General features: G+C 39.2%; 1 protein-coding gene across 1 annotated transcript in view; it reads right to left on the bottom strand.

Annotated features, from left to right (window-relative positions):
- piezo2b (piezo-type mechanosensitive ion channel component 2b) overlaps positions 1–14,737 on the bottom strand; it is a 115,259-nt gene that overhangs the window by 39,325 nt on the left and 61,197 nt on the right. The window contains exons 19-30 of the mRNA XM_065262379.1: positions 13,731–13,891; positions 13,351–13,527; positions 13,131–13,256; positions 10,838–11,038; positions 10,444–10,648; positions 9,774–9,875; positions 9,416–9,581; positions 5,692–5,935; positions 4,057–4,159; positions 3,582–3,750; positions 801–890; positions 396–529 (exon numbers count right to left, since the gene is read on the bottom strand). Of these exons, the coding sequence (XP_065118451.1) occupies positions 396–529; positions 801–890; positions 3,582–3,750; positions 4,057–4,159; positions 5,692–5,935; positions 9,416–9,581; positions 9,774–9,875; positions 10,444–10,648; positions 10,838–11,038; positions 13,131–13,256; positions 13,351–13,527; positions 13,731–13,891 (1,878 nt within the window). The remainder of the gene's footprint in view (positions 1–395; positions 530–800; positions 891–3,581; positions 3,751–4,056; positions 4,160–5,691; positions 5,936–9,415; positions 9,582–9,773; positions 9,876–10,443; positions 10,649–10,837; positions 11,039–13,130; positions 13,257–13,350; positions 13,528–13,730; positions 13,892–14,737) is intronic.

Raw genomic sequence — 14,737 nt, 5'->3', positions numbered from 1 at the left:
CACTAGCCAGCAAACAATAAAATAATCAAAAATGTGTTTTTATTTTTCTGGCTCAACAATCTTAATAATATTCTGTAGTGTGTGATGCACTTTGATTTTCATAAATCTTGGAGTGTGAGCATGTTTCAAAGTTGAGAGAAGAAAATCTCCTTATGTGTGTGCTGCCACCAGATATCCTAATTGGGCAAGATTTTAAAAATCCTGAAGTAAGAGCCCGGCCATAGTGATTCCAAACCTTTCAACAGTAGTGCAACTCTATCATAAAATGTGGCTAAAAAAGCTCTTAAAAAGCTTTTTTCTTTAAAAGTGTCAATCGTTGTCAAATAAGCTAAAGTTCCCATAAAAGAAACTATTAAACTCATACTCTCCCACCATCATAATATACATTGTCATACCATCATCATCATCATCATCATCGTTTTCCTCAGGAGGAATGAGTTTCTGTCCATCTCCAGACTCCTGTGCCATGCTCAGCATCTTCTCCTTTCCCCTCTTAAACTTCTGCTGCCGCGTCTTAATGCGATCCATCCTAAATGAACGTGTTCATAGTCACCAGAGAAATCACTCACAGGATAACAACATATAAGAATCGGTAGAGATAACAGAAGGCAAGGGATGTTCTCATAGATCTGCAATCTGTGTGATGTAAGATGAGTTATCAATATTTTTGCTTATTTCTAAGGGAAAAAAACGTCTCTAGGTTACGTATGTAAATAGCTGACTTTTCACATGTAATCAAATGCTGAAATGCCACTTTTTCCAAGAAAAATCAAAGTGTAAAAGTGATCAGTAAGTCTTACTGTCTCTTCAGCTGCTCCATGGATCTCTTCTCCTCTTCCAGGCGAGCTCTGACGGCCTTCACGATGCTTGCCTGAAACAGCTCAGCTCCTCTATAACACATCGAAACATGCAGTCAATAACCGACACCCAATAACATACACTGCACTTTACTGAAATGTTAACTATGATCTTAAAAATCATTTAATCTGAAGGTATTTGACTACATGCTTGAAATTACTTTTGTAGACAAAAATACACTGTGCCAAACAGATTAATTTCTGTTATTACAAAACTACAATTTAAAATATAGGGCCCTATCTTGCACCCAGCGCAATTGACTTTGTCAGTGACGCATGTATCATTCGTATTTTGCACCAGCGCACAGCGGGTTTTTCCCTCCACAGACGCACGTCGGCAAACTAGGGAATGAACTTGCGCTCCCTGGGCGGTTCAGCGCAAAAAAGGAGGCGTTTTCCGGCGCAAACCATCCCTGATGCTATTTTGCAGTTTCAAAAACAATTGCGCCACTGACCAGAAAAAACTAGTCTAAAGTCAGTGGCGCGTTGCGCATGGTTCATTATGCTATTTTAAGGGCGCATGCTTGACCATAATGTATAGCGTGCACAACGCGCACACACTTTGCTTATCTAATCTACACAGATGTAACAGTTATTTTTGCAAATCATAAATTGTTACAATAAAAATATTAACACATGAGATAAGGGGAATCATAGTGGTGAGCATTGTGGTAATAGTTTTTATTTATTGTGTGGCGGCGTTAAAAAATTCTCACGCAAATAACGATTAAAATATTTTCATAAGTTTGTTGTGTGGCTGTATTACGTTATTTTATTTAAATAATAATTAAAATGTTTTCATAAGAAACCTTAATGTATGTGAACTTGATTTGTAAGTGTACTTTGGGGTTGGACCTTGCTTGCGTTTCTTGGGTCCGATTTCAAAGCCCCCAAACCCTTTCAGCGGTGAGGGTGGACGCAGCGATGTCCTCTGCTGGCGTCAGGTCATGTGTAGAGGCAGATCCACCTCCCGTTACACGGCGTGCCCGATTTATGCTGGCAAGCTTGGGATTCCCCCGTCTCCTGACATCATTGTAACGCTTGGGGCGCAACGTCCTGGTAATGCCAGCTGATGAGACAATTGTGGCTATTTCCTCTCATGCCTGTTTAACCTACGCTGATTTTGGCAGGTTTCTCCTATCCCCATACAAAACAACTTCTCTGCCTTTGACTGCTCTTACAAGAACGTGGGTCTCCTCTGCTGTGAACCGCTCCTGGTGTACGCCTGGTAAATCCGTCATAATAATAGCAACCCGCCATGGAACTTATGCCCTTGCGTTTAAAGGGAATGTTGGATAGCGTTCTGATTGGTTTATTTGACATTACGCCGAAACCACACCTATGAATAATGAACCTACTTCAGACCAACCCCTTATTGATTTGCGCCTGGCGCAAGAGTTATTTCTCCCGCCAGGAAAATAGCAACAGCACCCACGATCCGCCCACAAAGTCACTTGCGCTTTGCGCTTCGCACTTGCGTTTCAGATCGTTAAAATAGGGCCCATTATGTTTAAAAAATAGATGACTTAGACTGAATATTGAAGGAGAAGCAGCCAATTAGAGCCCAGATTTAATGTGAACTCCTTTGATATTCTTTAAAATTCATCTTTAGGTGAAACGCCAAGTAGCTTAAATGATAAAATGACACAAGTATGTTTTTGCAATTTGTAGGCTTCAAATGATACAATATAAGTTTGGATACATTTTGGATGCTGTAGCCACCAACATAATTCACACAGTTACAATTGTGTTATACCATAGTTTGGACAAGTTTATTATTATTCTGTAATGTGGAAAAATATAAATAAAGAACAAGTTTTTCCAAAACTTTTGACCGGTAGTGTATATACATTTTCAGTGAAAACTTTCTGACCAAAGCAACTTACAAATCACATTGCCAAAACCAGGAACAAATACATGTTAAGGGATTCAGTAAGGATGTTAGTTTTTATAAAAATAATATTTTTGCTATAATTTATGTTCGGCTGAACTTGAATCCAGCAAAAGAAGGGCACCAAAGTGGCGCTTATAAAACTTTTTAAGGCACCACTGCTTTGACACATGTATCCTATTGCAACACTGTTTTTTTATAAAAAAGTTAAATAAATTCATGTTTAAGTCAAAGTCACTGAGTAATCGTGTTAACTCTTTCCCCACCAGACTTTTTTTTAAAGTTGCCCGCCTGCAGGAAATTTTTCTTCTATAAATATAATAAACATACAAATATATCAAATGAAAGAACAGACCCTCTGCTTTCAAACAAAAAAGCTGAAAAAATATGTGTTCTTTATTTATAACCTAAATATGGTTAGGTTTCTTAAAAAATACAACATTTTGAGGAAAAAGCTGAAATATTTGCATTTTTGTAAAGGAATTTAGTTAGAGATCACATTAAGAACGGTTATCAAAACATACACGGAGTTTAAAATATTTTAAATTTAGTTTTGCTTCAGTTTGTATTGCTTCACTTTTAAATTTGGTAAATCGCCATCTAGTGGATAAAAGCGGAATTACAGATTACTGTAAAAACTCATCAGGAAAGCGTCATTGGAAAGGAAATGTTCTCTCTTACGGAAGATGGTTAGATGGCAGAACCCGGAAAATAAATATGTTATAGCAGTTTAAACAGATCTTGAGATGTCACCTGACTAATCAAAATAAAGTTTTCCAGAGAGTCGTGTAATTAGAAAATTTAGCGTGTGTATGCATTTAAGTAGATTGTACCGAGATGCAAGTATCTGTCCAGCTCGGATGTCAGCGATCACATGTAGGAAGTAGTAGCTCATAAATACACGTCTCTGTAGAAGCAGGAAGGTGAAACATATGCTATCCCATATAATCCCGGCCTCATCCCGTGGCAAATCGCATTCCTTAGAACTTCCTATCGCTGGAACTACAGAGAAAACAGACATGAAGGATATTAGAAGCGTTAGGAGTGTTTTGCATTTCATGTTACTTAGTTTGTTCCTCGACTGCTACTTTAGCAATTGTTTTCATTACTAAATAATTTATGTTCGCTTTATTTATCATTCGTTTTACATGCAAATCTTTAATGACAGCTTTTTATTCGTTAACTACTGTAGAGAGAGCCGCAGTCTTTCCATTAATTAAGATTAAATAATGTTAGTAAGGCTTAAAAACCACAAGGTTAAAGTAGGTGGTGGCAAACTTCGACCACAAAGGTTCATGAGCTTCATACCTGGTATATCGTCATATTCTTTTATTGTGCAGGCAAGACTGAGCAACTGTATAAGCCAGCAGCTTTTCACCATCAAAGACTTGATGTAACCACAAGCCAAAATCTGAAAATTAAAACACAATGGCATAAAATATTAAAAACTACCCATATTCAGCATCATCTAATGTCACAGTTCTTTTATCTACTCATCTGTTATGGCTCATGCCGTGAATAATCATGCCGTTAACATAATTAATATTCATTTTTAAATTCAAATGAAAAAAATATTAAAGGACTACAAAGGCAACCCATTAAATTTTTATTTTATTTGTGTAATTATTTCATTTTAGGATGATAAGTGTAAACTGTTATTATTTTTGCTGCTGGAAAACAAATAAATGTTAGGTAGCTTTTGAACGTGACAACTAAATGAAACGATAAGATCTTTTTTTTTACAATTACAAATCTTAACAATTTATTCTGTTTTTAAGTTTACATACCCTTGGCTCTTAACCCATTCCCACCAGCCTTTTTTTTAGTTGACTTCCATCATTTTTTTTGTGATTTTTAAAAGTTTCCCAAAATTCCTTCCAGAAAATTTTCTACAAATATATAAACCTACAATATATCAAATGAAAAAACAGACCCTTTGCATAAAAACAACAACAACAGAGAAAGCTTTTCATCATATATCTTCATTTGTTTTTGTAAAGGAGATCAGATTTAGAATGATCATAAAAAATACAGAGAGTTTTCTATGTTGTTGAATTAGTAAATGCTTCAGTTTTTTATAAGTTGGGTAAGAGCGCCACCTAGTGGATAATAGCATGATTATAGATTACCGTAATAACTCATCAGGGAAGCATCATTGGCAGGAAAGCATTGATAACTCGTCAATGGCGTGGAAAGAGTTAAAGTCCCCGTGATCCGGAAGTTGCGATTAACTTTACTTCCATGTTGGGATGAATTTATGAGAAAAACGTAATATCACGTGAGGAAAATAGCACGCGTGGCTTGTGTTTTCCACTGTGCCTTGATTAGACATAGAAAGTGGACGTTTTCATTCGGAAATGGGACTGGCAGCAGACCGACAGTTGGAGGGGGTGGAGTTAACGGATGCACCCGCCCAAGCCGCCCAGCTGACATTATCAGAGAATGATCGCCACAAGATTTTTTTTGAACTTTATGAGGGAACAGAAATAAAAAAAATGACTTACATGGATAAATTGTTTATAATAAACACTGCAATATTATAAAAATTGTCAGTTTTGTACTTTTGTAATAGTTGTGTATGAGTCCTCAATTGTCTTCAGTTTGAATAGATGAATCTCAACGTTACACAGTCATTGGTCAACAGGGTTCAAATATGCAGACAATGATGGAAAAGCAAAAAATGTGTAGAACCTGGAGGATTTTTCTGAAGATCAGTGGGCAGAGACTCATGAACAACTACCACAAAGCATAAATACAGTCACTGATTGCCTTGAAAACGTCATACAGTATTAAAAACCAAGGGTGTGTAAACTTTTGAACCAGGTTGTTTTTGTAAATTAAGTTATTGTATATGAACTTATTCAGGGCATTACACTACATTAAAAACAAAAAGCAATTTTATGATTTTTCTTAGACTATAATTTTGCATCAGACTTCACTCACAGCAAAGACATTTTTCATGGTGATGACAAAGACGTTGTAAGCAATGAGAAAGTCCCAGTATTTGAGAATCACTTTGATCGGCTTCAGTAAAAGATCCCCACCGAACAGCAGGAAGTAAAAACAGGCCACCAGGTAACCCATGCAGAAGATGCTGATGCGAGTCGTTCCTGTGATGAAGATGATGGTCAGGACAAACCAGAACAGGTAGCTGAACATAATCACCTTTAGCATGTCCAGATACGACCTGAGAGAAGAGAGAGAAAAAACAAGTTTGAATGCATTTAGCCGACCTTTAGTACACCAGCCGCATCCAAATCGGAATGATATCCAAAGTATGCAAACAGGGATGCGGTCGTGCTTTTATTGATGAGATTGATTGAATGGGTTATGTGACCAAATGATGCCATAATCATAAAGAGTGAATCGATAGCCAGAACTGAATTCCTTCACATGACGCTTGACGCTGAAAGCCTGTGTGGATCTTTGATGTCTTGGAATGCACTTTAGACCCGCCACTCCAAAGGTTAAAGTGCATCCTCTCTGTTTGCCCACACAGCCGTGATGCTTAGCCACAGGCCTGTACTAAAAGCTATGATGAAAAGCTGAGATGTTCTAGCATTGATGGACCACAACAAGTAGATGCTTCCTCCTCAAAAATCAATCCCCTTGTAGAAAAAAGATCAGTCCATACTTAAAAGCTACTTATTGGGTTAGAGCTCAGACGGAGAGAGAGCGCTCGCGATGGGGTGTTATGGATTTTTCCCTCTTTCTGCAACATGAGCCATGGAAATTCTTGGAAAGTGAGGGAGAAAAAAGGGTTGAGAGAGTGATGAGTAAAAAGTCCTCGGCCATCACAAAACATATACTGTGCATCATAACCACGAAGACAGACCAGGTCTGGGTCACACTGCAGTCCCAAAATGAAAAAATATTTAAAGAGCTCGAAGTATGTCTCACATGTTTTCTTGTAAATGAGCATATTTTTTTAGACTCTTGTGGTGTATAACAGATTCTGCTAACAGACCAGTATTTCTGAATGGCCTGAGTCTGGGTTAAGGCCCAATTCCAATTCTTCTCCATTAAGAAATGGAACGCCACTACTACACCGTCATATGACTTCATACGTCCTACGTCAAAGTAGATGCAAAGTATAAACTTAAAAGATGCCACTTTCATCTGTAGTCATATAAGTTTAGTTACAGCCTAAAAAGTGGCCCTGGAAGCCCAAAAGCAGCACACCAGACACCCTTCTGTTTGTGATTCAGATGCTCTCTTTCTCCATCTCATGTCCCGGTTTCCCGTGGTCTGTTCGCAATCGCTGTAGTGGACTGGTATTCTGAGGCACCGGAAGTTTTCACCAGTGTGTCATTGGAACCGGAGCAGACTGGGGGAAACCAGGACGCAATCAGACCAGGGAAAACCAGAACGCGATCAGACTGGGGGAACAGGGACGCGATCAGACCGAGGGAAACTGGGCGCGATCAGACAAGGGGACACTGGACACGATCAGATTGGGGGAAACAAAGAAGCGATAAGACCAGGGGAAAAGGGACTTGATCAGACCGGGGGAACCAGGACGCAATCAGACCAGGGAAAACCAGGACGCGATCAGACTGGGGGAACAGGGACGCGATCAGACAGAGGGAAACTGGGCGCGATCAGACAAGGGCACACTGGACACGATCAGATTGGGGGAAACAAAGAAGCGATAAGACCGGGGGAAAAGGTACTTGATCAGACCGGGGGAACCAGGACACTTTCAGACTGGGGGGAACCAGGACATGATCAGACCAGGGGAACAGGGACGTGATCAGACCTGGGGAACAGGGACGTGATCAGACCGGGGGAACAGGGACTTGATCAGACCGGGGGAACAGGGACTTGATCAGACCGGGGGAACCAGGACTTCATCAGACACGGGGAACAGGGACGCAATCAGACAGGGGAAACAGGGATGCACTCAGACCGGAGGAACAGGAACGTGATCAAACAGGGGAATCAGGGACTCAATCATACTGGGGGGAATCAGGACACAATCAGACAGAGGGAAACTGGACGTGATTAGACCAGGGGAAACTGGACACAATCAGACTGGGGAAAACAAGGACGCGATCTGACCTGAGGTACAAGAACACCATCAGATAGGGGGACACTGGACGTGATCAGACTGGGGGGAACCAGGATGCGATCAGACCGGGGCAACGGGGACGTGATCAGACTGGTAAACTAGGACGCGATCAGACTGGGGGAACAGGGACGCGATCACACTGGGGGAAACTGGACGTGATCAGACCAGGGGAAACTGGACGCAATCAGATAAGGGGAAACTGGACGCGATCAGACTGGGGGAAACAAGGACGCGATAAGTCCAGGGGAACAGGGACACGATAAGACCGGGGAACAGGGACTTGATCAGACCGGAGGAACCAGGACCCAATCAGACCGGGGGAACCAGGATGCGATCAGACTGGGGGAACAGGGATGCGATCAGACCGGGGGTACAGGGACAAGATTGCCCACCCGAGGTTACATTTGTTGCTGTACTGTTGTAACACGGGATATGTTTGTAAACTTTAGTGATTTTTAGCCAACATTTCTTTTAATTACATGACCATAAATATGAAGACAAGATTGAATGTACCATAAAATGTCTAATTTATATCTAAGAAAAAAAATACTTGAATTATACTTGCATGAGTAGCCAAGTTGGAAAATGTCTTACCCCTTCGTTCGAAGTGCGGTCCTGAAAAATCTTAGTTTTAAAGGTTATTTGACCCTCTCCCCTCCCCTTACCCTATCCCTCTAATTAAAGGAGAATTGGGACATTCATAGCCCTTCATGTGAACTTGCTTAATGGAGGGGTAGGGGTAAGGGGGAGAAATGGAATTGGGATTAATTGAATTTAAAGGTCCAGAATGGGTTTTAGCATCATATAGTGCTGAGATTGCAAATTGCAACCAGCCTCAATTTTTCAAACGCAGAGAGAAGCTACAGTAGCACATGGACAAACATGTCCTCTGAGACAACATGTCTGAAACAAGCGAGTGGGACTGGTAGCAAAGGCAAACAGCACTTTGAAAAGTAGAAGAAAGCAGCACGTCCCGCGTTTTAGATGTCAATGGACACACGTACCACAATAATGTTTTTACATTTCTTCCAATAAGTAGTCAGGACACAATCAACTTAGGCATAACGCAGTGGGGACATTTCCCACCCGCAAATTACGTGAGAAGGGCTGCTGTAAGTGCACGCAGCCTAGGGACAACTATCACACTGTGGCAAGACCCGCTCACCGGGAATTCTACCGGTGCTCCTGATTAACTAATCCGGGCCTGACTGATAATATAGTTATGTATATTATAATGCATTTCTGTCAAGAGATCCTTCTAAAAGTCCCACATTGCACCTTTAATAACATATTATGGTGAGAGCATTTGGTCAATTTCAGTATCTCATTTATGACTGAGGTGGAATTTAGCGGCTTTTGCATCTGAGCTCTTCATGTTTTTATATAGAAATTTTTTTGGACCAATAATTGCATTGCAAAATTAGTTTTATAACAATTAACAACATTTCCAATTTTAAAATTCTCATTCACTGTAATGAAAAATATGCATAACAGTATAGTATCGGTAAGTATAGGTAAAGGTAAATTAAAGGTAATGCTGTGTGTTTTTAAGTAGAGTAGAATGAAGTGCAGTAAAAAACTTTTTCTGTACAGTACCTGCAGTGTATGAAATCTGGTACAGGGTTATGAACGCTGAACGTTGCAGCATCCAAATCTCGGCAGATTTCAACATTATCTCCCGCCATCAGACGAACGGCCGCTTTATTTTCTTCATCGAACACCTGCCTCTGCAGCGACGCGCACAGCAACAGCATAAAATCATCTACATGATACATAAAGAGCATCGGGTTTTCAGTGCAAAGATTGTAAGTTGATTCCCAGGGTGCACACATACTGATAAATGTATACCTTGAATGCACTGTAAGTTACTGTGGCGAAAAGCATCTATCAAATGCATAAATGTAAATTAAGTGTTGACTGTGTTTCTGCAAGGTCTGCTTTAGTAATAACTCACAGACGAGGAACATGGAGTTGGGCTTGGTGCGGAAATCAGGGAGGAAGAGCCATTTAATCACATTAGATTCTGTCATGGAGCCAGGAAACCTCCAGGGATAATCTGGAAGCGAGAGAGTTTTAGTACTAGATCTCTGTCACTAAACCAGATTGATTGAATTCAACAGATAACATGAGAAAAATTGATCAAGAACTCCCAAACACCCAGTGCAAAATCTTAGAAATGATGTTACGTTGATTGGTGAGCTGAGGTGACAGCAAACATATGCTACAAATAGTGTTGCAAATACCAAAACTAGATTTTTTGAAAGATTGTACGTAGCCAGAAGATCTCAAATTGCACAATCCCATGTTACAAGGCTCTGTACACAATTCCTAGAAGCTGAAAACATCCCAGTTCTTGGATGGCAAGCATATTCCCCGAACATGTTACCCATTGAGCATGTTTAAGATGTTCTGGATCGGCGTATACGACAGCATGTATACAACAGCACTGTGAGGTAAATAGATTATCTCTTGAAAGGAGAAGTGATCTCTAACAGTGTAAAAACCCTTATGAAGAATCGGCACCCAGAATGCATTAGTTCTTTTGAATTAGCAAACTGCACATTTAAGATAAACCGGGCATCTTACTTTTGCTTTGTGCTTCTTAACATCATACAGACACGCACCTTTACAAGCAGCAGGTGGGATCCCAATACACACAACATACTGGAATGTGATCATGCAGGCTAGAAAGCAGCAGTATTTGGGCCAGATCTCGGCGATGGCTTTTCGTCTGCGCCTAAACATGACTACCGCCAGAGCAAAGCCATGCAGCATGGAGTAAAAGTCCATCCGCTGTCCCATCACATTTATTGCCAATAGGAAACACACCTGACAAAACAAATGAATCATGACAAGACAAGACACCTGTTCAAGTGGAGCGTATTAAATTACTGGATGAAAATACACAAATGCATGAGTCCACTGGTCCAAATATGACATGAAAAGTATTATTCTGTTACGGTATTATTTTACAGGAAGGAGATATGGTACAAAATAAAGCAAAAACCTGAAAAGTACCTCTAGACCAAACTTGTAGAAGAAATAGTTTATGAAATATTTGGCACAATCAATAATCCCATTGTCGAGGTGTTGCCTGGTGATGTCATGAAAGATGGTGCGAGAGGGTGGAGGGGAAAGTTTGTTTCTCAGACGGAAAAACTCCTGGTGTCTATAAATGGTGACCTCAAAGGCCAAGATGGCTAACATCAACAAGTTATTCTGGTGAAGAAAGAGAGGAACAAGATTTTAAAGATTGAAAAATAGATCACATTCACTTTCCACAAACAAAGACACATAAATGCAATCAAATGTTTTTTTCAAATCACTTTTCAAAGTAATCTTATTATATGCTTAAGCAATCAGAAAATGCTGTTCTTCTTGAGAGGATTTATTTTGTCTAGTTTGCCAATTTTGCATTCCTGTTTTGTGTCATCATTTTTATTACTTAGTTTAAAATAACATGAAAGATCTTTAATAAAACTATACTGATGTGTTTTAAAGATTTTAATTAAATAAAATATACTAAAAATGGTTTAAAATAGCATATGTGACCTACATTTAGCCCTCACTTAGATGATAGCTAGTTCAGGACTGTTCGATGCTTTTTTGTGATAAACTTTTAATGTGTTTCCCACAAATTAACGTTTGTTTTTGTTGGTCTTTTGATTAACTTTTTTAATTTAACTTCTATACTATGCAAATGTAAAAAAAAGTAATATATATATATATATATATATATATATATATATATATATATATATATATATATATATATATATATATATATATATATATATATATATATATATATATATATATATATACATTGACATTAGCCTCTTTCACACAGTAATTATTACCATGAATTTACCATAATGAATTTACCAGTAAATACAAAAATGTGCTGTTCACACATGCAGTGACGTTCCGTCTTTTACCAGTAAGACATCATTCACACATCAGTATCAAAATACCGGTAAACTCGGAGAGAAAGCGGAAGTTACCTGTGGCGCGCGGCCGGCGAGCTCCGTGTCGTATTTGTAAACAACGGAGGGTTATGACTTAATATCCACGGCCCGTATTTTGTTGTTTTCACATCTGTGGCAAACGGTCGCGAAGTTGCTTGTGACCAAACAAATTGCGTGAGGCGGCGTCAACCTGCGTTTGCACATTAAGCTTCACATACAGTATGGTGTGCTAAGGACGTCGGCAATATGGCAAATAGACGGTGAGCTGTTTTAAACAACTTTGGCGAAGAAATGTGGATGTTAACTTCAGGTGTGCTCGACTTTTAAGCAGCATATGTGTGACGTTCGTAAACAGTTTGGGGGTAACGCGTCACCTGTATAAAAAACTTTCTGATTGGCTCGATCTGTCAGCGCGGTCTGACGTCGTCCGTTCTAAATGCCGGCAATCCTACATTTTTCGTTCACACATAGCGCTTAACGGTAAATTACTTGTAATCTTACAACCTGTCTTACTGGTAAATTGGGAGCACTGATTTACCGGAAAGGTTCTGTTCACACATGACATGTTAACTGCAATTTACCAGTAAATTACCAGTAAAGACTGTATGTGTGAAAGGGACTATTGACACATATATAGTTATTTATTTATTTATATGTTATTCTGTATTATATATTCAGATTAATCGCGATTAATCGCATACAGTTTTAGCATATGATTGTGTGCTGTGTTTATCCATTATGCATATAAATACACATACATTTATGAATGTATTTAAGAAACATTGACGTGTGTGTGTGCGTGTGTACATTTATATACTTATATGTCTATAAATTCTATATTATATTTAAATTAATCGCGATTAATCACATACAAAATAAAAGTGAGTTTTTGCATAATATATGAGTGTGTGCTGTGTGTATTTATTATGTCTATATAAATACACACACATTCAATATATTTTTTTATCATTTTATTTATATTTTTATACATTCTAATATATTCTATATATATTTTTAAAATGATATATGAATACAAATGTTTTTATTGTGTTTTATTGTGCTACTTAGCTTTTTTTGTTATGAAAACTGCAGTTTGATTGATATTAATAGGAATGCACAAGTTTTTTGAAAAATTTAAAACACGGAGTTATCTCATTTTCGAACTAAACTCTTCATAGTATATATATATATATATATTTTGCCTACGCTTTTAGTTTGTTTCTTTATTAAGCATGCATCCAACAGAAAGTTCATAAGGTATATATATGCCATATACAAAAGGTTATCAATGTAACCATATGATGAGACATTTTGTTTGGCTTCTGTACTGTAGGTCTCCTCACCCTCAGGTCTGGCAGAATAGGTTTCTTAAACTTCTTAAGGCCGACCCAGTTTGCAGGATCCACTGGGTGGCTGTACAGCAGGGACTCATTCATCCTCTTCTTTTCTTCTACTGTGTAGTTGTGGGGCTGCAGTGAAAACGTTTATTCCCAATGACATCTAAATCAGTACAGGATAATCACAGATGATCCATAATACCCAAACAGAAGAAATAAGACCTACCATGATACAAATGCTTGAGTAGTTGCTTGGCTGGATGGATTCTAGCTGGTAAAACATTTTGCAGACGATAATAACACATGTCCACATCGTGCACGTGCTGGAAGCGAGTACCCGAAATTGCTTATAAGGCAGAGCAAACGCCCATGAGATCAGGAATACATAATTCAGCAGCGAAACCTGCAACACATAAAAGAGAAACAACTTTAATTTCCTTTAGGACCTGAATGGGGCCAGTGCACAATAATCATTTCCGTAAATATTACACTTCTGTTTTAAAATGAAGTGTGTCCTTTTCCATCAAATACTCTACCTTCTTATAAAATAAAATACCTGAAATGTTTCTCAGGTATAATAATGACCTAAAAGTTGCGTGGTTTTACCTCTGTGACAGAAAGGACAATGATGTAGCCAGCTACGAGCTTGATGATATGCATCTCCAACAGCCACCATATGAAGACCTTCAGTTTATGAAAGTACTCTAGGAACTTGAGGAACAACACTGTGAGCCGGTCCACCACCAGATGCCATTTGTTCTTTAGGTCTGAAACAGAAAGCCAGTAAATAATGGACACCTGGATACTTCAGACACACTATACGGTGTCAGGTACGTTTAACAAAACCTGTCCAGTATTATAGTACTAGCCAATTACCTGAGAAAGTAAGATAAAGTATTTAAAAAGGGTGGTAATTTGGCTGTTTTTGAAGGTTTAATTGTGTTTATGGGGTGCACTTATGCTGCGTTCACACCAAACGCAAATAGAGCATCTGGTGCATATGATTTCAATGTTAAGTCAACGTAAAGACGCGTTTGCACGTGTCTGAAGGTCTTGCGGCGCAAACTGGATGCGAATTGACGCCTGAATGATGCAAATTCGCATCGGGTTAACCAATCAGGAGCCTGCTAGCTGCTGTGGCGCAGGCCCGCCCAGAGTCACTCCTTGCCGCTCCCACAGAAGCGGATTTCACCTCCGACGTTCGCCAATTTTGCTTCAAATGCTTGCTTTTTAACCGCATCTATTTCACTCTAGACGCATGAATGCATTAAAAATCTAAATCTCTACAGTCTATTCGCATTTGGTGTGAACGCAGCATTACCGTGGGTTCACACCAACCGCGCTTGAGGCGTCAAATTTGTGTCTAGTTTGCTGCTTGAACATGTTGAGTTTACTCGCTTCGTTAGCTTGTGAAAGCCGCAAGTGAAATTTTAGTCATCGAGACATTCACGCGGAAATTTTGCTTCATGGGAGTGGGTTCCGGTCGCTTCCTGTAATCACGTCACTACTCATGATTTGTTAACGCGACGCGTTTTCCGGCCAAAGTTCACATTTTTCATATCGCGCGTTTGCTGCGGCAACGCTCAATTAGACGTGTGAATGAGGCTGAATCA

This window comes from Paramisgurnus dabryanus, chromosome 6 (genome assembly GCF_030506205.2).
Source record: "Paramisgurnus dabryanus chromosome 6, PD_genome_1.1, whole genome shotgun sequence".
Classification (NCBI taxonomy): Eukaryota; Metazoa; Chordata; class Actinopteri; order Cypriniformes; family Cobitidae; genus Paramisgurnus; species Paramisgurnus dabryanus.
This window is presented reverse-complemented; position numbering and strand designations above follow the sequence as displayed.